The sequence below is a fragment of the Chelon labrosus genome, assembly GCF_963514085.1.
Source record: "Chelon labrosus genome assembly, chromosome: 11".
In the NCBI taxonomy this organism is placed as follows: domain Eukaryota; kingdom Metazoa; phylum Chordata; class Actinopteri; order Mugiliformes; family Mugilidae; genus Chelon; species Chelon labrosus.
The window spans coordinates 8,906,900-8,931,849 of record NC_140344.1 but is presented as its reverse complement, the minus strand read 5'-3'; the positions used below and the strand labels follow the sequence as shown (position 1 = coordinate 8,931,849).

Here is a 24,950-nt window from a genome sequence, read left to right as displayed (position 1 = left end):
GCAGAAGGCACCGTTTTTGCATGAGTTAGACTTTTGAACAAAATCTCTGGTGCAAGTGGACACTCTTGTAAACGTACGCCAGTGTCCTGCACTGCTCTAAGTATCTGCACATGTGCACTGGTTTGTTGGCATTAAAAACCACACTGACGGCTAGTCAGCTGTTGTACTGTACCTACAGCATCTAGCTTCAGTTAAATTCATTAGCAACCATCCGCAGTACTCTGGTATCAATCAGTGTACCCTATATTTGTTTGACCATCATTGTTTCTTTATTTTCCACTGTAGTATTCCTTATGCTAAGTAAATTTGATGTGTAAAACTTTCGTGCCCCTTTAACGAGAAAATTCTTGCATGCATTCTGTTGCTTTCACCCCACTTTGTGTTTTGGATACAGCCACAAGGAGGTGCAAACTTTAAGTTAGGCCTTAAATGGTATAAACCTTTGTAATCCGCCTTTGTGGTCGGTGCAAAGATTAGGTGAGATTATCTATGATTTTCCTCAGAACCAAGTATTGATTTAATGCATGAGTCAGAGCAAGAGCAATTGATCACCAGCTGGTTAGCAAATGTGAGCCTGATCTCTTCTCTCGCCAGCTGACCTGCCATCAGCCTTAACTGAGCCAAGGCTGCTGCTGAGGGTGAGAAATTTGCTGCGTTCAGAGAGGACAAATTGTAGCTATTTGTTGACCTGTGTTCTACCTGTCGCCTCTTAACAGGACACAGCAGGATCTTAATGACTGTCTTCAAGGAGATCACAATATGTAGTGCGAAGCATTAATGCTGTGCTGCTCTGAGACGCCTCTGTTTCGCGTGTCACTTCTCGTTGCGCTGAGGCTGAAGTTGGCCTTAGCACCAGAAAGTGACAAAATCATCACCCTTCGCAGGAAGTGTCAGTTGAGCCATTTAACTCAGTGTTACAGGGGCTTGTGAGGATGACGTGTGTGAGACATGCAGACAACAAAAAGCATGAACGCTGAGAGGAGCTGGCCACCTGTTTTCGTTTTTACCACAGTACATGAAAGCTGTACCATTTGTTGAGTGTAAAAAGTTGCTCACTATTTGAGTGACTTACTACACAGAGCATTTGTGTGCAGATGAGACTTATTAAGACTCATGCTCAGAGAGAAATAAGAGATAAAAAATTCCCAGAAGGGAAATTTAGTTGTTACAGCGACAGAGCAAGACAGTGCAAAAATACAAGTTAGATGAAAAAACAAAAACAAATACAGAAAAAAGTATGAGAAAAAACAACTAGGAGGATTGCTCTAAATGATATGAGTATGAAATAAGTATGAAAGTACCTGAGATGTGGGTATTGCATTTGAGAAAAGACCAGAATTACACAGGATACAAGTAATATGTATCCTAAGTAATTTTACATAATTTATTTTATGTAAAATATCAATTCCTTACAACAGAGTCTGGTGTAGGCGTTAAAGGCAATGCCAATCATCTGCTGAGTGCCTCGTTTATTTTAAGAAATGGTGGATTGATGTTGCTAAAAATTTATTAATGCTTCAAATTGTGCAAAAAGGACAGGTTTTTATCCGTTGTTGGCGAAGCTTGAAGACACAAATTCCTTCTTCAAAACTCAAACTGAATCGCTTCTAAAATATGCGAAGGAAGGTGATGACAGGAAATTAAAAGAGGGTGAGACAATTAAATGTTCATTATGGTGCCTCACGCACAGACAAAGGCTACCCGACACCTCAACTGTCTGTTGACGTGTGGCTGTGAACGCTAGGCATCACGACATCCAGAGACCTGTAAGAAATGAAATGCTGTCATTAGTGCAGTGTGACGACAGAGAGCGGGTGTGAGATGTCATCCTCCTGCCCAAGTTTTATTTGTTCCTCTCGCATTTTAGCACCAAAACAGTAACACATGAACCGAGTACTTTACGTGGAGCGCTGACAAACACTTCTCAGTAACTGCCATAGTTCCTCTTTCACACTGTTAACTGAATGACAGGTCAGATGGTGCAGAGACAGCAGACCACACAAGATTTCTGTTAAGCCTTGATCTAATAATGGTTTGCCAAAGTCAGTAAAAGATTCGTACTAGAGTTTGACTGTAATGCACTGCAACACTGTGTCCTGTGATTAACTTAATTTGTGAATAATATTATAATCTTGACCAGGCAGACATCTGTCTCTCGCTGTCCCCATAGCTACACACAGGATTCACTGAAGGATTTTTAACAAATAACGTCCTCTAAATGCACTTCATCAGAGATACCTCCACTCCTGTGATAACACATCAGCATTTTGGAATAAATTTAAACTTCAACAAAGAGTTTTAGAGCTTATTTAAAGGAAAGTGTCAGGGATGTGCATTTGAAGCAACTTTTTGTTGATGAAAAAAATGATCAAAGCTCTTGGATTAAAATCATTAAAAACACAAAAATAGGGACATACTGGAAAAGACAGTTTGCAGCTCGAAAAGTGAATGTTGCTTGTACTAATTTATTGCTGCTGTTGGGTGTGGGTTTGACTTTATGGTCTTGGTTTATGTAATATGACTAAATCTCGATAAATTGAATAGTAATATAATATAAAACCAATAAATATATAAGATAAAATAGGATAGGACTTTAAAGTGCCACAGCAGCAGGGAACAAAACACAAAAAAATAGAATAAGGTAAGACAAGAGAAACTATATAAAAGTAAATATGTCAAGGTACAGAAAAATATTTACATATTATATCAGGTTCAAGTAGCTAACCAAAAAGTTGAAAACAACTAATTTTGAAGTGGTAAGGAGGCTGTATTGCACCAAAATGACGTGAGGTAATGACGTGAAGTAATACAGGATGAGTTGGTATAGAGAGATGTATTATATATATATGGAAATAACTGACCAAAAAAGTTCTACGTGGTATATTTAACAAAACATAGATGATGAACAGCAGGAGGGTTGGAGATGTCAGACTAGCAATTATGCAAATTTCCAGTATTCCAATATTCTTGTCCTGGCTCCAGTGCAGCATCTTGTTGGCACCTTTTCAACACCAAACATAAGGGAGACAAATAAGGGAGACAACAGATGGAGACACGTTTGCATTCCCTAGCAGTTGGAGTGAACGGGGCAGCAGATGCTTTGCTTTTATTTATTTTTTTTTTAAACGTGTTCGCTTGGTCATTTGGTGGTATGGCGACCCGGGCAGGACAAAGAGCCAAGGCCAAATATCTTGGCTTTGCAGGGACAACAGCTGGGAGCAGCAGACCAGGAAGTCGTTTCACTTCATTACAGACTCAGCGGGAGGGCAGGAGAGCAGCAGAGCCTTTCTAGCTCTCCCCGCTCTCCTGATCGCCCTGCTCCTCCCTCCTGTCTGTCGTTACACGCACACATACACGTCTTCCATCACCAGTGTTGGTTGGCAATATTAACTGACTCCTTTCCCACTGCAATCAGGACAACCTTTTCTCTGATTTTCATTTTCATCTAATGGACTCTTTTTACAGACATCCCTCTGAACATGTTCCATCGTTAAAATATAGTGCGGATAAAACTTCAGATGTCATGCCATCTACCTAGTCTGGCACTGGTCCTATCTTCAGTGTAGACAATGCAGTCACTCTATTGTGTGTGTGTCTCTATCTGAAGTGTGTGGTGAAAAGCTTGACATCAACTAAGCTCTTCTGATCTGATCCTCCTACAGTGTGAAAGTGCAGTAGAAGTCACATTAATCTCCTCTGGAGAGCTGCTACTAGTTGTCTGTGTGTGTTTGCCCACGTGATTAATCTCACAGTTTATCACTTGTTTAGTTATTTATTCCTTCTCCCCTCGTCTGAGTCATTTCTTGCAGACATGACCCTGCTGCATTAAAAATACACCACCACACACTTGTCACTAAGCAGAAAGCAAGCAGTGTCAGCATAATAAACAGCACATACAAGTCCAAAGCAAACACTGGCCAACGCACACACGTCATGCCCTTTTGGCATCGTTGGCCCCATCGGTAATAGCCAATCACTTCATGATTTGCTCGTTCTGTGAGTGATGGACCGATCCCCCCTCAGCACCACAAAAGAAAACACCTGTTAGAATCCGCTTAATCCTAGCCAGCGGCCCTGGTCTCTGGCTCTTGAGGGGCCCTGTCTAATCCGCACAAGGGCACCGGGCCAAGGCCAGGGCAGATTAGACCCCCACCCTCCATCTATCCACCCGTGCACACACACCTCTGAGTCTGCCCCCTAAAACAAGAGTTTGAACCGGCCTCTTAATCCTCGGGCTAGTGGGAGCTCCACCCAGCACACAGCCACCTTCCCCCTCAGCTCCAAACCTAATCTTCATACTCACTCGGAAAACTGGCCCAGCCCAGCCCTCACTTACCCCACCTCCCCTCACACTCCACCCCCACCCCCCTGTCATTCTCCTGGTGGGGCTGAAAGCCCATTGATTTGTTGATTTCTCTTCTTTTGTCTGCAGCCGGCCGAGTGTTAACGAGACATCCAGGATCCAGAGCACAGTGCCAGGACTTTTGGCATTGGAGATTAAGGTCCTAATCGGGGCATCTGTCAATGTCCAGTCCTCCTTCTCCCTTGTGGCTCAGAGAGAGGCCTTTTCTGGAGTCATTTCCAGCATAAAGGAACTGCTGGAGCTGTAAAGTGATCTTAACCTAACAGGAAAAGAAAACTGGTCTGTACAAAAATAGCTGACGGGCACCAAATAAAAGTCTGCAGTAGATGCTCTGCATTCAGTCTGGCTTTGATGCACATGATGCATGGGCACATATCCATGCATTATATTAATGCACACACACCTTACATCATTTCAGTGGAGATGCATAAACACAGTCACAAAAGTCAGAATTAGGCTCCAGGCTTTGCACATACTATTGTGTCTAAATTTAGATGTGGTAATGATAATTTGCCAGTTGCAAGAACAGATATTTATGTGACTATATTTTATCCCAGGGCCATGTACTAAGCTTGATGGAGGTTTGAGGTAGCCAACAACAGTATAGTATAGCAGTTTGTCTCAACATACACTATAAAAATAAATAACACTACAGGACCGATTAATAGACTTGTTAAACCCCAAAACTTAAGCAAACTTAGCTGGTTTAAATAATAATGGCTATATTTGGGTTACTGTTAAATATTCTGTACATCAGTTTATATATTTCTGTATAATTTTCTTAATTTTACTGTATTTGGCTAATATTGGACAAAAGCGCTGCTGTGCAGTATGTTACTATATCTTGAGAGGTGATTGCAGAATATAAATAATAAATGTCTCATTTATCATATTGTCTGATGTGTTCACGTGTCAGCTGTAAATCTAGCATTAGCAGAATAATAATTTCGTGAAATGGGTTTAACATAAGTTAGACAAGAAATGCTGACAGAACAATCTAAGTCTTCTTCAGACCAGATGTCAAACAGACTTTCATGGGTCAGGAGTTTTTTTTAATGCTTTGTCTCCATCTAGTGGTGGAAATCGTAAATGCAAGCTGTCATGAGTCTGACATGGAAGTCCATAGGTGCTTCAAATCCCTCTTTATATTTGTGTATATTGTTGTTGCATGAAAGTGTGCTCTGCAGTTATCTGGGACAAAGTGAACCCTCCACTGTGACATCACATTACATGACCTGTAACCAATATTTGCTCTGGGGTGATGAAGGCAAGCAATGGCTGGTTATACACATGCATCAGTGATATAAAAACATTTAAGTGGGACATAAAATTATCAGTCAAAGTTCAAATTTTAAAACATGATTCAGTTACATAGACGCACTTTATATACTTTTGCTCTGTTTGTCTAGTTTTTATATTGTTATAAAAGATAATCATATCGCCATCTGGTGGTGGACTGAGATATAGCTAAAGGAGAAACTTGGAAAAAACAGCAATACTTTTATGATTTAAAAACGGGTTTAGGTTTATATGACTTTTATTCATTAAGGCACATAGGTGTTGTTGTCATGACGACAATACAGTGACAAGATGTTTTAAACTTTATAAAATCAGCAAAGCATTTGCATTGTCAATTTAAAATGCATACCAGCGAGCTATTAGAAAAAAATATATATATAGTTGAGCATTGAGTTTACTGTACAGTATCATTTTTGCGCTGCCTCCGAAGTATGGAATGACATATTCAGTCAATGACAAAAAAAAACAAAACACAAAGAGTTGAGTTCTTCTTCACAAGTCCGCTAACATCCAGCCATCAGCCACAAAGTTATAACTTAAGACATAGAATGTGCTTATTTTACTGACAGAGATACACCATCCTGAAAACGTGTTTGAAGTTGAATGTGGATGTCTGGAGATACAGTATCTCGGTCCGGAGTCCCTTAAAATTTATAATCTTTAAACCCTTAAAAAGTTTGGCGTTAATGTACATAACAATAAAAATTACAATACTTGACTAGTGTGTTAAAATGTTGCTCCCAACATCTGTAATGTGCACAAACAGCATTGCTTCCCCACGTTGCTCAGTGTGAACTTCAAGATGAGCAGGGGAGACAGACTTCTAAAGGTTAGGAAACTGTTTGGATCAACTAGTTGGAGACGAGCTTGTCACATGGCAGCAGTGGACTGGCACCAATTCTCTTGGCGCACTCATTCTGCAGGGGGGAAAAAAGGCAAAATTGAGTTGAGTCAAAAGTTGTGTCCTTAAAGCAGCTGTTGCATATTTTTATTTGCATTCTTTTTGAAAAGAACCACTTATGTGCAACTCTAAAGCTCAACACTAAAGCTGAAATAAAACACTAAAGGTATCTCCCACTTACTATCTACAAAAAAACTAATTTTGAAATTTATGGTTTTAGAGTCTAGGGTTGACAAACCATTTGTTTGTATACTGCATTCACATACTCCTCTGATGTGTTAGTGTCTGACCAGGGGCCCTTATCAATACCAAGTACATGAACTTTAGACTTGCAAACTTGATAGTTTGGACTTTACACGTTCAACTCTGAAGTACAGACAGGAGGACACAGTGTGATCATTCTGTAACTGGAGCAGCAGCAGCGTACTTGATGTCACTCACAAAATGCACTCTGGGATACCTGGCTGACCCAAGTCCACACAAGCTGCCTCCCACCGTGTCCAACACAAAACAGACAGGACAGGAACACATCTGGGCATCGGGTGATGATGTTTTCACAAGTCCACATTGAGAAATGGCCCAGGAATGGTGTCCATGCCTATCACACGTCATCCTGACTGACTCGACCTGTGCTTCTTGTTTCTATGTCACTCGTGTCTGCTTGCTGGTGGTTATTCATTTGCTCTAAGCTTTGGTCATTTCACTGAGGTACTTGAAAGTTCGTGAAAACCGGGCCAGTTCAGTGTTAACCTTGCACGTCTACACACATAATGTAGCCGTGGTTGTTTCATCTTCAAAAAACAATTCTGGTATTCAAAGTTAGATTTATCTCTTTTCTTGATGTAGCAGCACAAACCCTGCCCATTTTCTTCTTCACAATTTAGTCTCCTTTGTTAATTTGGTTAAATTTCTTGTTATTACCCTTCACCCTAGCTGAGCAGAATCTGGGAGATGTTTTTCCTGACTCATCGCTTTGAAGCTGGATGGAAAGATGAGGTGCATTTTCTTTTCTTTGCCCCAAGCATTTAAATAACATGACGATGAATTTAAAGAGCAACGAGTTATGAAGTGATTATGCAGGTTAATCAACAAAACGTCTGTCTTTTTCTCATAAATGTGGTGTTGGGTACTTGTGAGAGATTAACATGCAGCCTGCAAATGTCCAACCTTAGACGTTAGTTAAGTTACTTACACCCGCTAAGTTTTGCATTCAGTTTACGACAACAACAATGTCAACGCACTCCAAGCGTCCATGAATATCCTATTAGGGTGTCCATTTTCAGATCAACAATCACCACTTCCTTCAAATTGTTAACATTTGTTCCATCAAGACAACTGTAAGAAAACATCACTGTCTGTATCAGTGTTGGCAGAGCATCCATTTGTACAAGTATGAGAATATTCCCACTTCTCATTACTTTTATTATTTATTTTTATTTATTTTTTGTTGCAGTTCCTACCATGTGGTTGACAACATTGATGTGGTAGGGGATCCCGCCCATCTCCTCACACTTCTTGATGTTCATTCTCTCTGGGTCTCCAGCAGCCAGAACAGGAGTGTTGGAGTCAGCCTGCAACAGCAAAGCAACAACGATAAATGAATCAAGAAGCAGTCCTTTTGATTTAATCTTATTTCTTTGTGAAAGCCAATGCAGGAAAATAGTATCATGATTTGTGTATATGTCATTATTCCATCAGAGGCATCTACTCACAGGATCCATGTCTCTGTGGATGGAGAGCAGATCTGTCATCCTGTCATTGAACCCGGGTGCAAAGTTCTCTGGGTTGATTGCGACAAAACACTGACCCTGAAAACACGAAACAGTCGACGGTGTTATCTGACCCAATACAAACAGAAAAGAGTGCTCCTGACATATGGCCAACATCAGAGTCACTGGTTATCTTTTAGATAACAGCTTCCAAACATGTAAACCTTGTGTCGTTTGTTTCTCTGCAGTGGTTTAGTGAGAACGGACCATTTCAAAATCTGTGTCAGCTAATCATCACCACAATGTAAAGGCAACTCTGTGGTGCTTTGTCAAACCTATCGACACAATTATTGCATTATTGCACCATTAGTGTGGGAACTTCACAAATTTATTCTACTGAAAGGGGTCATTCAGAAAGTAAGCAATTTGTTTAGGGTAACACCTCTCTCCGTCTCTTTCAATAGAGGAATATATACCTACATTTTTGGCTTTTCAAGTGCCCGAAGTAATACATCAAATAGTCTGTCCAGATTAAAAGAATAAATACAGCTCTATGTAATGCTTAAATCAATTTCTGAGACTTATGCTGGTTCCAATCAAAACGGGGTGAGTTACACAAAAGTCATTTTCAGCCTGTTTGTCAGTCAGTTTAATTTCACAATCAGGACTCTTCTCATTTCACTGCTGTAGCAATCGTCCTCCTGTCTGCGAGACGGAAATCTATCACAGGACGTCTCGATTACTGCATTTGGTGAAACGAGCATGTGAGAGCAGATGCAGTTGTGTCCTTTGAGGAATTATTTTAGGGATGATGACATGTGGGTCACATTATGCCACATTATGGGAGGTGGGTAAATGTGTTATTGTGACTGCAAAGTGCTACCCACCAACAGGTAGAAAAGTGCTATATAAATACAACACCATTTATGTTATGAATTTAACTTAAAGTAAATACTGTACATAAGCCGTCAGGATCACTGTATGATCACTACAAATGATGTAGCTGTACCACGTGTCACATTGAAATGACGGCTCAGGAGCAAGGATGTCTCATGTTGCCTTGACTCCTCTCTCTTCGTGACTCGTCCTCACTTCCTCCCTTCATATCCCAAGTTGGAAGGACTAAGGCCCCGTTCAGACCTTGCATTAACATCCGTTCTGGGAAAGCCGATCGTAAGTGGCCATCTTAAAGTGCAGGTGTAAACGCACCCAGCAGATTTGACGTCAGACCACAATTTGAGGTCTGAGATCTGATTAAAATGAACGTCAGGGCAGAGCTGAATTAATGACAGCTTAACTGGACATATGTGGTTTCAGTGAATGAAAGAGACTTCAAAGCTTGTTCCAGATTATGCAGAATTTTCCCAAGTCACGGCACACACACAACAAATAGCTGTATGTGGTTCTGAGGTTGTGGTTCAGATTTAAAGGCAAGGCCTGAACCTAAAAAACAATGAAACAGAGGTGGAAAGAATCAAGGATGTGAGAAATGGGAAGAGGGTAAGACAAGAGGACAGGGTTGCTACAGTAACATGCTGTGTCACATAACAACTCTTTGCAACGTCTGTAAAACATGTCACATTAGGGCTGCATCTTTTTAAATGAGGCCAGCATGAACTCTGAATCCCAACACAAGCAACAAAACAAAATAAAACATACCAGATTGGCAACACGGTCTGTTACTTTCCAAGTGCGGATGTGTTTGCTGTACTGGGAACCAGCCAAGATACCACAGAACACCTCCACCATCATTCCCAGACCGTAGCCTTTGTACCCTCCTGAAGGCAACAAGAGAGACAGAGTGGATACATACAATATGTGGTGTTCATGACACAATGTAGTATACGGCTAGTTAACGTCCAAAAATACTACATGAAAAAAAAATGATATGCATACAAAAATATTGTCATAAATTCAACGTATAACTTGTTATTTGAGTCTGTCAGTTTGTAGTAGTTTTTTGAGTAAATGAAAGCAGAACTTTAATCTAAAAAATGAAACACCAGACAACCACCGTTTTTATTTTTAATTTACCTTTAGTGTAGATACTGCATGTACAGACGAGCCAGTCAGAGCAGTATTTAAATCAGAGACAATGTACAATGTGAGCTTGGTTGTTAAACAAATGATACGTTGTACATATATGCTAACAGAATGGAAAGATCTAAACAGGATCTATCGCTCCCTGAGCTGAATGCCACCGTAGTGGCGTCTCACCTGTGGCTTCACTGCCACCAATGGGCACCAGTCCTCCTCCGGTCAGGACGCGCTTGGGGTCGGTTGTCAGCTTTCCTTGAGGGTCACAGCCCCAGCCCTCGGGGATGGGGTCTCCACGCCGCTCGTGGAGCTCCACCTATGCACGGTGCATAAAGTGAGAAGACTTGACACACATTTGGTACTGTCATTCAGGACAATGACTGGACCATAGGGTGTGGCTAATCTCAAAAATGTGATTCTGTTACATGATTCACTCAGAGGTTATGTGTTTTAACTCAGGCTACTATATGTGACCAACAACTGCACACTGTAGTGTCCCTACAAGTTTGAAGATGTGACAGACAAGGGCATTAAAACTCTTGAGCTCACCTTTCCCAGTGCTGCTGCTGAAGTGGCCATGTCCAGAACGAAGCTGTCCCCGTCTTTAGCAGGAGCTGCCACACTGAGGGGGTTGGTGCCCAAAGTGCACTATAGACAGCAGGACCACAACGTTAGAGGATTTTTTTTTTACTTGATTCTGGTTTAGAAATCATCTTGACTAAATACACATTCAATCAGAATACTTTGCTGTACATTTACCTCTTTACCACGTGTAGGAACCACCAGTGGGGAAGTGTTGGTGAATGACATGCCCTGTGGAGGTCATACCATTATTAGAAAGAAAGTTAGAAAATAACGCTTAGAAATATGGTGCACTCAGTCCCATTTGCAGTGTTACTATTGGCATACAAAATGAAGCACAGTTTGGGTTTAAATAACTGTTGTAACATTTCTGGAAGAACCTGAACTGAAACGGGACAAAAAAAATGTGTCAACAGGAAGACAAATGTTTCAACTTACAATCATGTTTTCCTTCAGTGCTTGCATTGCGTAGTATCCAGCGATTCCATAATGGTTGGAACCTAAGATAGAAATGTGAATAGTGAATTTGGTCCAGACAAATACATGTCCATACACGATAGTGTGAAACATCTGTGTATAGGAAATGAGTAAACTATTTTTTAACTCATGACAAATCATTGGCTAAGACAAAAGGCAGTTTTGATAAAACTGGACAGCCTTTTTGACCTTTTGAGTTGTTAAAATATTCCCTTAAAAATTAAAGAAGCTGCAACAGGATGTCATGTGACCCTTGAAAAGTCACCATGTTCCTCAACTGTGGCATCTCCATTAGGATTCTGAAGCAACTTTGTAAAATGTGAAATTGCATAATTCCTCTATCAAAATAAGACAAGTGGTGTCTAAAATGTTGCACAAAGGTTTTTTGACATACAGTATATACACCATAGCTGTTAGGCTCTCTAGCTACCTTAACTTTTACTTCAGGGCTCAAAGAAAAATGGGGCTCACCGTGTGCCACCACCCAGCCAATGCCAGATTCTTTAGCCTTCTTTATGGCCAGGTTCATGCAGAAGTTTCCCACCACAGGGCCCAGCAGGTTCTTCCCATCTACCAGCGCTGTGGCTGCACTCTCCTTCTCCACCACTGGCTCGCCGTCCTTGGCGCAGATTCCAGTCTCGATGTCCTTTACATACATGTCTGCATAAACACAGAGAAAGGGAGTGCAAAAGAAACCCATGTTTATCAACCAGTGACAGTTTACTCTGGACTGGATGCCTCCTACATCAGTGAAGGACAATCTTCAATGTTTGAGCATAAATACGTGCAACATACTGATATAAAAACAACCATACATCGTTCTGCACATTGACAGAGACACGTTTTTACTCAAAAACGTGTCTCTGTCAATGTGCAGATGAACTGATACATTTCCAGCCTCTCACTGACCCATCCTGTTGAGCCCGTGGCTGTAGTGGCCCCTGTGGTCTCCTTCCACCAGCACCTCGGCCAGGCTGCGAGCATGATGCGGCTTGGTTCCCACCGCGGTCATGCACCTCTCAATGAAGCCTTGGACCTCCCGCTGGCTAATCAGACATCTGAAAGGGAACAGGAGGTGTTTAATCAGCAACATTTTGAAAAGTACAGATGATTGTGTCACCATTGCTCCAGCTTTAACTAAATTAAAGCTAATTAAAAAGGCCCAGATTAATTAGTCCAGTTTATATGCATGACATTAATCGCAATATTCACCAGAAAATGGTCTAAACTGAAACTTTGATACTGATACTACTACAAGATCAATATATTTAATCTTACTGCTTTTAAAGAATCGTCCTGAAATAAGGTTGCTTTTGAGAAAAACAAGGATCTGTAAGGTTTAGATATACACAATGACACATTCCAATGTTTATTTTTATCCAGCTAAACAAACTACTCAATAATGACCTGGAACAAAATTTACACATTTGAGGACCCACGTGTTGAAGGACTTGACAAAAAGGTCAGCGCTACTTTAAAGTTCGAAGTTCATCTTTGCAGTGATTTCACAACCTGCAATCACTACGATGGTCAAGGCTCTGCTGGGATTTTGTTAAACTGTTACGGCAAACCAAGATTTAGCAGAAAACCCCTGATAGCACAGCCGCCATAAAAGAAGCTGCGAACTTTCTGCTGCTTTCAGAAGAGAGAGCTTGTGCCGAGTGAAGAGCGAGTTTGTGTTCAGTTCATTAGTGTGGGTACTGACAATGACCTGGCAACAGCTTAAATGATGGATCAGAATGAGATTAGTAATTATTTTTGCATTAAATTCGAAGGTACAACAATTTAGGAGAAATTGTTGTACCTTCTTTGCATTTCCTACAATTTCCTTAGTCTTTAGCAAGGTATATACAGTATACAGCTTTTACGTATATACTATATTTAAATAAATCAAGAGCACATAATTACTTGATTAGAGCCAGAAGAAAAGTGGTTGTGTATAAAACTCAACTGAGAAGGAAATAAGGTCTGGGCATTTAAAGCAATTCTGTTTCCTCTTTTCCTTCTCAGTTCTCTTCCCCTACTTCTTCCCTTGTTTCCTAGATTGTACTTCAAAGGGTATTCAGTGGTTAGAGAAGGAGAAGACAGAAGTCGGAAGTTTTGGAATGCACAATAATTGCATCTAGATATGGGCACCAGGCAAAATAACACAGTGTTCTTTACCGCTTACAGTTTCACTCAAAAGCAATAGCTGATGTAAGCAATCAGTTTTGCCTCTTAGGGACGTTTCTCTGCACATCTATTAGACAATATTCACACGTCTTGATTAAAGTTTGAAAGAACCACAGAGAAGCATCCTTCAGTTTGTATTGTCCTTCATTGCCCTTTGTCTAAGCCTCATTTAAACAGTTTTGAAACATTTGTGAAGTGTGCTCTTCAACGGTTCATGGCATAAACTGCAGAAACCAAGACGTGACATAAACGGGGGCTCAAAAAGAACACTATGTACTCCTTCAGACACCACCACCTCCCATCATAAACTGTAAGCAACAGCACCATCTGCTTCACTTTGAAAACAGTAAACTGCCACCTCCATGCTTTAAAGAGCCTTGCAGCATTTTAAGAGCCCTCTCAGTTTCTCACCAGATGCACCCAATTAGATGAGAAGACTGATACCACTCGGAGTCATTAGCCTAGTTTAGCATGTAGGCAAGAAACAAGGGAAAAGGTGTAGCCAAAGTCCACCTATCAACACCTCTAAATCTAAACATCAGTAATCAGCACTCCTATACTTTGTTCAGTCTGTACAAGCAGAGGTGTTTCTTGTTGTCTGGTGACTAACCAAGAAACAGGGTAGCACATAACCTTCCTTAAAATGACTACAGTCTAGTTATTGTAGGGATCAAATAACTGAAATATGTACGAGAGGCGTGTGTGGACACATGGGCTTGTCAAATTCTTTCATTCTCTCAGAGACAAAAAAATAATTTCCAAAATGCAGTTGATATTTCCAATTGTAATGACCAACATATAATTTTACCTCATATACCACACATATAATGGAATAAACTTAACTTCTTATTTAGATATTGCAGTTCACTCATGCTGTTGAGCTAGGACTCGCTTTCTCCATACAAAACTGGAATGTTTTGAGGCCAAATGTTAGTTTCTCTCCAGTTTAGCAACTACACCAAACACATCTTGTGACCTTTACTCTAGTGGCCATTTTACTATCTGCGACACCCCTCTTTGTGAGCATACGTCAACATTAACAGTGTCAGCAACGGCATGCACGGAGGTAGGAGCATTGACGTCTGCAGGTCAGGGGGCTGGCTGCACTGATGAACTCCCGAATGAATATTGAATATTGACGTTGGTAGGGGGGAGGTCCAAGAGGGAATTTATACAAGAATGAAAAACAAAAAAAAAATGTTTACTTTATGCAGCAAGAAAATGAAGCAGGAGCCACAGATAAAGGAAAGATTTGACCGGGACTTCATTCATTATGGAACAGCATGTCCTAAGGTTATGATGAAGCATTTCTAACATAGCTGCAAAAGTTCATATTATTTCATAACATTTAACAGGTAAAAAGGCAACTATGTACATATTTGTCCTTAAGAAATTGTATAAATATACAGTACATATATGGGATCAAATAATGCCAATGGCTCTATTCATGCAAGTACAGTGTGACTGAGAATGAGCTAGTCAAAGAATAGATTAAGGCTCACAGACACATCATAAATCACGCGGCGTCAAGGAGGAACTGACTTTGAAAATCCTTCTTAATGAGTCCAGGATGGTGTCTATGTGCCTCCTCGTTCGGTATTTATTGGACTACCGGTGTATGGAATCACTTAAGACAGGTATACAAGGAAGTAAACTAGTTTATAGGCTATAAAACGTAAACTAAAGTCTGGACGCAACTGTTCCTGATTAACATACTGTACAGATTGCTGCTAATGCTTGCCACGTTCTCATTATAATTCTACTGAAAAATGAATAAACTGTGCTGTGAATTTTTAAATTTGATTTTTAATGGGATGAAATATGACCCTGGGGAAGGACTATATCAATTAGAAAAAATATATATGCCGTTGCTATGCTTAAAAAAAGGGTCTATAAACGCGCATCATTTAAAGTACAAAAATGGTGGAACATAAAACCATAAAACCTTCCGCGTGCCCTAGTTTTAAAAGAAAGTGAGCCAGTAAATAAATAAATATCTGATAGAGACATTTCAGTCAGTGCAAATGGGACGAATCAATGAACAGAAGCTTCTCCAAAGAAGGAGTAAATAACATTTGTATTAAATTCATTTACTTTAAAGCAACGAAGTTAATAAAAAAAAACACCTCAACACAGTCTCCTCTTTGCTTTGTAGTCTTGAAAGCTTGAAAACAGTCTACAATACTGACTAATGTCCCAGTCCACATGGGAGTAGAAATACCACAGTGAGAAAGGGAATTAAAAGTATAGTTTCAAATTATTTTGTAGTGTTTGTTATGGGGAATGTATAAGTTGCATTTAACTATTATAATTTGTTCAAATAATACGAAGATCAGGATAAATGCTGTAGGCCACGTTGAGCTTCATGTCTAACAATCCTTGGTAAACTGATCACGTGTTTACTGCATTAAACCAGCCGTTAAATAAATGTAAAAGAGTAAGAAGTAGAATGTTTCTTTCTGAAATACTGTGAAGTTGAAGTCCAAACATCCACACCATCAATCAAAGCTTTAGGTCTCAGTAGTTTGTCATGTAACTGACTACTTCAGTGTTAATCATGCTTTAATTGGAGGACCACCCCGGCTCCTACCTGCTCATGTTGGCTGTCCTGCTCTGTCCTGCTCTGTGCTGCTCTGCGCTCCTCGGGTCAGTGTGTTTGTGGTTTGGTGGCTCTTGGCTCAAGCGGTGCCGGGTGATCTGCTTGTGTCGACGCCGGTCCACCAAGTTGCTCTTCAAGCCCAGCAGCGTTTGGAAACGCCCATTGCTGTCAAATCATTCAGGTATTCTGTCTGTCTGCATCGGAGTGGGCGTGTCGGCAGAGAGGTTTTATGGTGGAGGGAGCCTCACGCAGCATCCGCACGGGCCTGTTGTGGCGTGACTAGGTCGCGAGGCCCCAGAGCTTTGCCTTTTACTGATCCAGTGTTAAACATGAAAGGATGCAGAATTCGCAGACAGCACATGTTGCAATAGCGGATAAGGCGCCCCCAAAAAACATCTTATTATATAACTTGTAAACTACCTTCAGCACAATAGACTTCTTCATATTCCCAATTAACGTTTTGTATACAAATAAGTAATAATAATAATAATAAAACACCTGTAATTAACATGCGCATAGCCATGGGTCCTCCATGTTGTCACAATCTTTTTAGAAGAACTACAGGTGAATTCAAGCAGTGTGCCTTATAGCTACAGGCTAAGGTGGAGTTAGTTAACGAGATGATGAATGCAAGCTGCCCCCTCTGGTGGTTCAGATGTGTTCTTCACTAATGATGAATGTGGGTGTTGCCTGCTAATATAATGCTAACAAGTTGAAGGAATGCCTTTGTCTTCGCAAAATAGCTGCAGGGGATCAAATAAAACCACAAACAGAGCCTTCAATCAAATTTGAAACCTAAATAGAAAAGCTGTCTGGTTACAAGATGCTGGAGATGCTGAAGAGGCCGTAGAAGACGGGTGATGTGCAGTTTAGGGATAGCCTTAAATCAGTTTCTTTTCACATCCCAGTATACTGTATTATGGATAGTGGTAGAAAGGGAGACCTCAGAGGTGATACAGGTCCTTGTACCACCAGACTATTGAACAATTAACCTTGCCACTACGTACCCATGATGAGACTACATCAAATTCCCCCAAGGAATTTAATTTGAAATCTAGTCAGTGTGTTTTCTGTAAACAGCTGAGCAGAGTGATTCAGATCCATTTCCAGTTTAATACACAGAGCTGGGAAAAGACTGACGCAACAGAAGTGACGGTTGATCCCAGAGGTGAGTGATGTCAGAAATTGACAGCACTCACAAGCACTGCATGAGTTGCACATACCTGGGTTGCTGAGGTAAAAAAAAAAAGATTGTTACATCATCGAAAGCAGTGTTTATCATTCTAATAAAAGCAGATAATACTATAGCACCATATGAGGTGAATATTTTTTATTTTTTTTTACATAGGTATATCAGACTATAACAAGAAGTTAACTGTGTCAGTTACAGGAGCAGCTACTTTCATAGCTGATGTAAAAACTGCTCCTCCATACGGAACTTGGACATAACCAAATAGAGCATTGTCGACTTCAGGAAGAACCAGCCCAGCCACGCTCCACTTCTCATCAGTAACACAGCTGTGGTGGTTGTTAGCCGCATTAAGTCACTGGGGGCGCACACCAGAGACGACCTCACCTGGTCTGTGAATATGGTGTTTCTGGTCAAGAGGGCACAGCAGCTTCTGCACTTCCAGTGCAGGATCAGGAGAGCCCACCTGCCCCTGTCCATCCTCACTACATTCTTTGGAAGTACCAGAGGATTCTGACCAGCCTCATCTTTGTGTGGTATGGAGGCTGCAGCGCCTCCTACTGGAAGAATGCAAGGAGAGTGGTAAGGCGATCATTCTTTTGGTTTTATCCATTACTCTGTATATCATACTGTACCCTGCATGTTGCTAAAATAACTGAATGCCACTCTACTGCTGTGTATTTCAATACTGTGCTGAACCAGTGCAATGAAATGTCGTTCTGTGCACACTTGTATACCTGTGTACACGTTGCATACCTAAATGACAATAAAGTCCATCAAAGTCTAAGTCTAACAATAAAAATAAAAGCTCATAGGTATGCTAGTGATGCAACATGACTCTAAAGTTCTTAAATTATGACAAAGAGTCCTCCTTTATAAATGTGATGGACCTCTTTCAGTGTGTGTGACAGCCATCTTTGACATATTATCACATTTTCCTATTAAAGACAGGTCATTGTGTCTCCACAAGGGGTCAGGTGCTCACTGAATAAGGGACAAGTGGTGTAGATGCACACCGTACATAGCAGTATATGCCTTGTTATGTAAATTCCACATGATAGCAACACAAAACATAATGAACATGTTGCAGATCTTGGTCTCTGGCACTATGGTTTGGCAGTGACTGACGTGAAAGAGAAAAAGAAGACAACGTGATACTTGGGCCTAGTTTTCTATGCAGTTTGACTGGTTGTGGAACATTTTGCATATCTTCTTGGAATTATGTAACTACGGAAAAGGAACGCAAAGATATTATTTGTACTGAGGCGATGGTGCTTAGCGTGAGATGTACATTTTCTGGAGTGTTGAGCTAATGTCTTCACTTATCCTTGAAACTAGATGAATGATATAAGAACAAAGGGTGTGGAAACCAGTTTAACCTTGCCACTACGTACCCATGATGAGACTACATTAAATTCCCCCAAGGAATTTAATTTGAAATCTAGTCAGTGTGTTTTCTGTAAACGGCTGAGCAGAGTGATTCAGATCCATTTCCAGTTTAATACACAGAGCTGGGAAAAGACTGACGCAACAGAAGTGACGGTTGATCCCAGAGGTGAGTGATGTCAGAAGTTGACAGCACTCACAAGCACTGCATGAAGTTCATCATTTCTGCCCTGAGGAGTTGCACATACCTGGGTTGCTGAGGTAAAAAAAAAAAAAAAGATTGTTACATCATCGAAAGCAGTGTTTATCATTCTAATAAAAGCAGATAATACTATAGCACCATATTAGGTGAACATTTTTTACATAGGTATATCAGACTATAACAAGAAGTTAATTGTGTCAGTTACAGGAGCAGCTACTTTCATAGCTGATGTAAAAACTGCTCTTCATAGAGTTGGCTGTCATGTTTCAAAATTTAGACCACGCAAAATATATTTTTTCAGATTTGATTGATTGATTTTATTAAAAATGATACTCAGATCTTAAAAAAAGTGTTTTGCTGTTGCCATGAACTTGTGACATTGTGCTCGGTTGGTGGTGTGACCACTAAAGTAAAGTAACCAGCCAACTAACTTCAGAAAACTCTCTTTCTCTACAGGTATGTCATGCGGAATGTGAGGCATGGCTGCTCCAGCTGAGGTTAGACGGTAGGAAGAGTTTGTTGATAGAACTGTGTGTGTGTGTTCCCTCTGCTTCCACCGGCCTCGGCTGTAGAGAACTCCTCCCAGAGTGAGCGGGTAGAACTTAGCGTCCGCTCCCTCTGCTGTCACGGCTCCTGTCCTGTAATTCTCCTCGGCTCAGACATCTGTGAGCGTTTCCCTCCGACCGCAAGAGGAAAATAGAAAGTTGGAAGCTGAAGGCTGTGATTTGGGTGCGTATAAATAAATTTGCGAGCGAAGAAGAAGCTGCTAATGTGATGGTAGTGCAGAGGGTGGGAGGTCAGCAGGAGCGGGACGCACAAGTAATGAGAGACAATAAGTGAGGAGAAAAAGGATAAATGGAGCCTCCCAGGGATTTGAAGAAGACGGCTAATATAACTATTGATTAATTCTCTGTAATGACATCCTTTTCAATTTGCACACGTGCCTGTGACCTGTCTTTATTACAACATGCTGCAGATGAGATGTAACTTACATCTATAACACCAGTTATGCGTACAGCTCCACCTAACAGTGTTATTTATTTGTGGATTGAACATGGTCCTTAAAGCCATAGCAGCTTTGACACAGCAGTTAAAAACACTGTTGGCAATGAGAGACTCTCTGGAGAGGACATTTTGGGACCGCTGACCCTATATCTAATGTTACACTTTGAGATTTAAGAATATGGAGAACATGGTTCATGTTGGTGTCCGGTGGCACTAACTAGCCAGAAAAGGACTACCATCAAAGTCTTTCACAAATACAGACTGCAGACTGAGTGGGAATGAGCCACGACGTCCCGGTGCAGGCCTCCACATTGCTGCTGACTCCTCTGTAGTGGTCTGCCTGGGCGGCCCTGCCTCACAAAAGTGGAGTGCATATTTATACAGTTTCCTGAAATGGGATGTTCTGTATATAGCCGTCAGAGCAGCAGGCTCGCAGCTGGGATGAAAACAACCATGCCTAGCCCCATTCCCTCAGACCCGCCCCAGAAATCAAACCTATGAAGCCCAAAATGATCACTTTAAAGCTGGGTGTAGGTGCAGCAGCGGAACCGCACTAGCCATTAGAGTGATGTCTCTCTTCGTGCCTGCGTTCATGAGCCAAGAGGAGATCTGGGAAAGAGCTGAAAACTGAGAACATTTAAGAAGATGGTTTCTAATGCCATACTGAGTTAACAGTATCTGGTTTATTTAATTCACTTACTACAAGTTGACAATAAGATAATGTAAAATCAGTACTTAAAACAACAATATACTAATACAAATCCACAAATAGGGACGAAAATAGACTTATGCTGCAACAGTAACACAATTCAACAAATGCTGAAAGATGTAAATAAATGATTATCAGAGGGAGGTGAGTGTTGATTGTCCTTTGTAAAGTGGCGTGTTGTCATTTCAGGCTCTCAGATTTTGGCTCCACAGTCATCTGTTCTCTCTTCTCTTTCTCTTTCTACCCTGACTAAAGATAATGTCATTCAGATTTCCACTCAACATAAATACAATAAATAACAGCAACAAAAAAAGAGACACGGAGTAGCTGCTTGCTCAAACTGGTTTCAGCTCCTACTAGTCTCATCTTCGTGTCGGCCCAGATGTTCTATTTTAGGCTGATACTCAGTGTTTGGTCACATCTCAACTGAACATTTCCCACCAATGCTGACCTCAGATCCTAAGTAGTGATATATTGCTTTGACAGAACAAGAGAAGCATTTATCATTGGTTTTAGGTTGCTCGTCCAGAAATCATATGTATTATCAACTGCTTTAAAGTGTAACTGGTTCAGTTTCCTCTTTTATTCTTCATGGACAATATGGTAACAAACCAACTTCATATCAAATCAAATGCCCTCTCCTGACAGTTAGTGTGAATGGGTTGAATCTGACACATGTCCCCCCTTTGTCTTCATCTACCAGCTGAACAGGTTCATGAAGTTCTGGAAGCCATCTTCTCCAAAAAAGTCAAAGGAGCCCTGAGATGAGCCCAGGTGGACGAGCAGTAGGACGAGCAGGACAACGGCCAGGAGTGGAATCAGCAGGTTCCAGCCGGCTGCCAAGATGTTGTACCACTTGGCCTTGTCTGAGCACTCCTGGGCCAGCTGCAGGTTGCCCTGAGTCTTCTGGTCCCTGGCCTACAAAGACACATACACACAAATACTCATAATGACATGCATCCACCCAAGGTAGTCTTAAATAAAACAGAGAAGAAGAATCACCTCATCCAGGAAACAAAGCTGAAACAAAGAAAACTGGACCTGTTTTCTTGAATATCTTTCACAACTCATCCAAGTAACTATCTAAATGACTTGTTTGGAGAACCTACTGAATGGGTTGAGAAATATCCTCAGGAAAACCCAACAAGTCCGGTTGCCTTCAGCTGAGGCTTTGGATATGCAATGACCTGGATGACTGAGAGCCCTCACAGGCATAAGAATCACTTCAGTTTTATTTGTCTTTGTCACTACAAACAGTTCATTACGTCTCGTCCCACTACTCAGATTCAAGGAATCCTTGAGCTGCTGCTAAGTGTATCCATGTATTTTGGATCAAGCCGAGTCTTTCCCTAGCGCTCTCTAATTTCCCACAAGTAGTTGCCCATTAGGAAGATGGCAATTACGCCATTTTTAACTCCCCAGACGAGCAGCCAGTCATTGCCTTTAATTTTGAGTGCTGAGCCAATGGTGGCCCTGTGATTCAGAGCTGCACCCAGAAAGAAATGCTTAAATGAAGGGTGTGCACTCCCTTTCGTAGTGAGTTCTTCAGAAACCTTTTTTGTTCAGGTAGTTGTGCACCATTACTACTTTGCACATGGCATTTTCAAAGACCTTTTAGTTTTAGTTCGCGTTCCTGTTTTTCTTAAGCTGCATTCCTGTGGTACACCAACTCTCTGCTGTGTGTGTCATCTGACTAGAGAAAAAAAAAAAACATGTTCAAAATATATTGCTTTGATCTTTTCCAAGTGACGCTCTTTATTTTCTATCCATATAGGATCCAAAGATTTTCTTCACAGAGCATTTACTTAGTGGAAGAAAACAAAAACGAATCACTCATAACGTTACTACTCATCTGTCCTTCATTTCCCAATGTGGCATTGCCACATCATGTCTATTGTCTTATAGCTGTCCTTGCCAGGTTGGTCCACTTTTTCTCTGTTACTGCCTAATATTTTAGATTATTACAGCAATGTTATGTTGCCCAAGACATGCACTGATGAAATGTTTTTGTTTTTTTTAATTTAGCACATTGTTAACTATGTGGGCTCAGTTGATAAATGAAAGGTTTAATGAAAATGCCATCAAAATCATAAAATTGATTTGAAGTTACAATCACAGATATTAAGGTCTTAAAATGTAAACACAACAGATTCCACTAAAAACCTACAGGACAGCGAACAACGAACTGGCCGTTGTGTTGTCAGGATCCTTCAATCAAACCGTGCAGACTATTTCTCGTTACCTTGCACGCTTCAGAAAAGTGGTCCAGACTGAAATGTTCATGTAAAAAGTATCACATAAAAGTAAAAAAAAAAAAAAAAGAGCACAAGGCCTCACCTTGATGGAGTAGATGAGCGCCATGAACCCCAGGCAGCAGAAGTTAACATACAAGGTGTTGCACAGTGACCAGAGTAGATAGTCCCGGGGAGGATTCTTGCCAGCGTTGCCCATGTTCACCACGGTGGATCCAGCTGGCTTACGGGCAGACTTGCAGTTGGTGAGTGGGGTGCAGTCGGAAGGGAAGTTGTACGAATGGTTGTCCATGGTTAGCGTGTTATTTTTATGAAGATCCCAGGTTTTTGGGTGAATAGGTGGCTTTGTGAAGTGGCTAGCCTTCCAGATGCTTGGTCCCTCTTTGGAAAGTAGTGCCCCCCTGTGTGAGTAGGCTTATAAAGGCCCGTGGAGAGGGAGGTGACAGGGAGAAGACGCAAGGGCAGGGTCCTTTAATACATAGCAGGTCTGTTATTATGTGGTCAGGCCTGAGAGAGACCGAAATAGAGATAGAGAGACGAAGACAGACAAAAAGTTCTATGAGAGAGAAGACACAGCAAGTACTGTAAATACATGAGAGCAGTGCAGTCAGTAATTGTACAAAACCTCAGCTTTCTTAGATATTTTCTTAGAGTGTGTGGATCAGATGGTTGAGTTAGTAGCAGATGTCCAAGGTCTTCGAAAGTGCTGTGGAGGAGTTCATTTGAAATTATGCCTGGGTTTTTGTTGTGAGCGATGAAGTGAGTGGGTTAAACATAGCTCATTGGATACATTTATAAAATATATGAACCCACATCTCTACAGACAGCATATTTTAAGCTTAAACTAGTTCTTAATTCGGCAAATGGATTAGGAAATTAGTCATTCTTTTGATAATGAAAATCTGGATTTTTTAAAAATAAATAAATAAATAAATAAATGTCAGACATCATCAACAAAGTCACATTTACTGTAGGGCTCTCAGCAAGTTCAGAGAGTTGCTCACATCGGAGATTCCAAGTTCAGCCCCGAGCTCTGCTGTGGATTACCAATGAGCATTACTCATAATCTTGCAGATTTCCCCAAACATTGCAATGACTGGGATAATTTTAATCTCACAAGAAGCGCAGTTTAAGATGTCCAGAGAAGTCCTATTATTATTATCCTTTTATCCACTTTGAATATTGTGCATACATCATCTGTTATATGTTTAATTCATTTGTTTGCTTCTCCCTCTTGTCCTTTCTTCTCTGCAGCCCCAACTCCCTAATCACTAATCACACATTAACACACTGGATTATTCCCATGGTGATGGCGACCCACCAGCTACTGCTGTCATGTTGAACTGGATGATGAATGGCCGGCCCCCTTATTCGGACAGGCCCCCAGTCCTCCCTGTTGTATGTTTTGTGCATATGTTTTGTTAAAACAAGGAAAAATGTTATCTAAAGACGAAATAAATACGACTTACATAAGAAGGCCACCATATTACATGACATCTAATTTCAGTTTCTAATCTGAAAAACGAAAAACGAAAGGACAAAATTAGCAGAGGATGGTTTCGATCCATCGACCTCTGGGTTATGGGCCCAGCACGCTTCCGCTGCGCCACTCTGCTGTGACGGAGACGAATGAACGAAAACGAAGGTTTTAACAAAAATATCAGAGAATGTTGGGTTACCTCTTAGTTTGTCTATAGTACAGCTCGGTTGTTGTGCCCACGTGTTACACTTCTACTCGTCTCCACCGCGGAAACACAGTCAGCACATGAAAAGTGAAGACATTGTGGAAGTGGTTTAAGCGTGAATACATTTAAATGTCCAGCAGAGGGCGACTCCTCTAAAGAAGACTATAAAAATCTATGGGAAAATTGCCGTGCTTCTCACCGGACTCGTTATCTCATCAATCCATGTGCGTCACACCCGTGGGGGATGGGGGTGTTGCAACACCCCCACTTTTTCAACAAGCTGATTTCACCCCACCCACACACACACACACACACTTTTTGGTAAGGTATTAAACCGTTTGCCCGCCCTGGCTGTGTGCCAGTGTACTGAAACGGAGCGCACC

General features: G+C 41.1%; 2 protein-coding genes across 3 annotated transcripts; both read right to left on the bottom strand.

The window, feature by feature from the left end:
* Positions 1–5,700: 5,700 nt before the first annotated feature.
* On the bottom strand, positions 5,701–16,513 carry LOC311495261 (putative oxidoreductase YjmC). Of its 2 annotated transcripts, XM_084554656.1 has the most exons (11): positions 16,131–16,513; positions 12,278–12,426; positions 11,840–12,028; positions 11,330–11,391; positions 11,069–11,122; positions 10,859–10,957; positions 10,490–10,625; positions 9,932–10,050; positions 8,276–8,371; positions 8,024–8,134; positions 5,702–6,579 (listed from the first exon to the last, which is right to left on the bottom strand). In XM_084554656.1, exons 1-11 carry the CDS (start codon positions 16,136–16,138, stop codon positions 6,514–6,516), a joined length of 1,089 nt encoding a protein of 362 aa, XP_084410782.1. In that variant the 5' UTR covers positions 16,139–16,513; the 3' UTR covers positions 5,702–6,513. The 2 variants fall into 2 exon arrangements, with proteins under 2 accessions (XP_084410781.1, XP_084410782.1); XM_084554655.1 differs by lacking the exon at positions 16,131–16,513 and having other exon boundaries at positions 5,701–6,579; positions 12,278–12,928.
* A 4,071-nt stretch (positions 16,514–20,584) lies between these two features.
* ifitm5 (interferon induced transmembrane protein 5) lies at positions 20,585–23,309 on the bottom strand. The gene is made up of 2 exons (XM_084554621.1): positions 22,968–23,309; positions 20,585–21,548 (listed from the first exon to the last, which is right to left on the bottom strand). Exons 1-2 carry the CDS (start codon positions 23,172–23,174, stop codon positions 21,327–21,329), a joined length of 429 nt encoding a protein of 142 aa, XP_084410747.1. The 5' UTR covers positions 23,175–23,309; the 3' UTR covers positions 20,585–21,326.
* Positions 23,310–24,950: the final 1,641 nt, after the last annotated feature.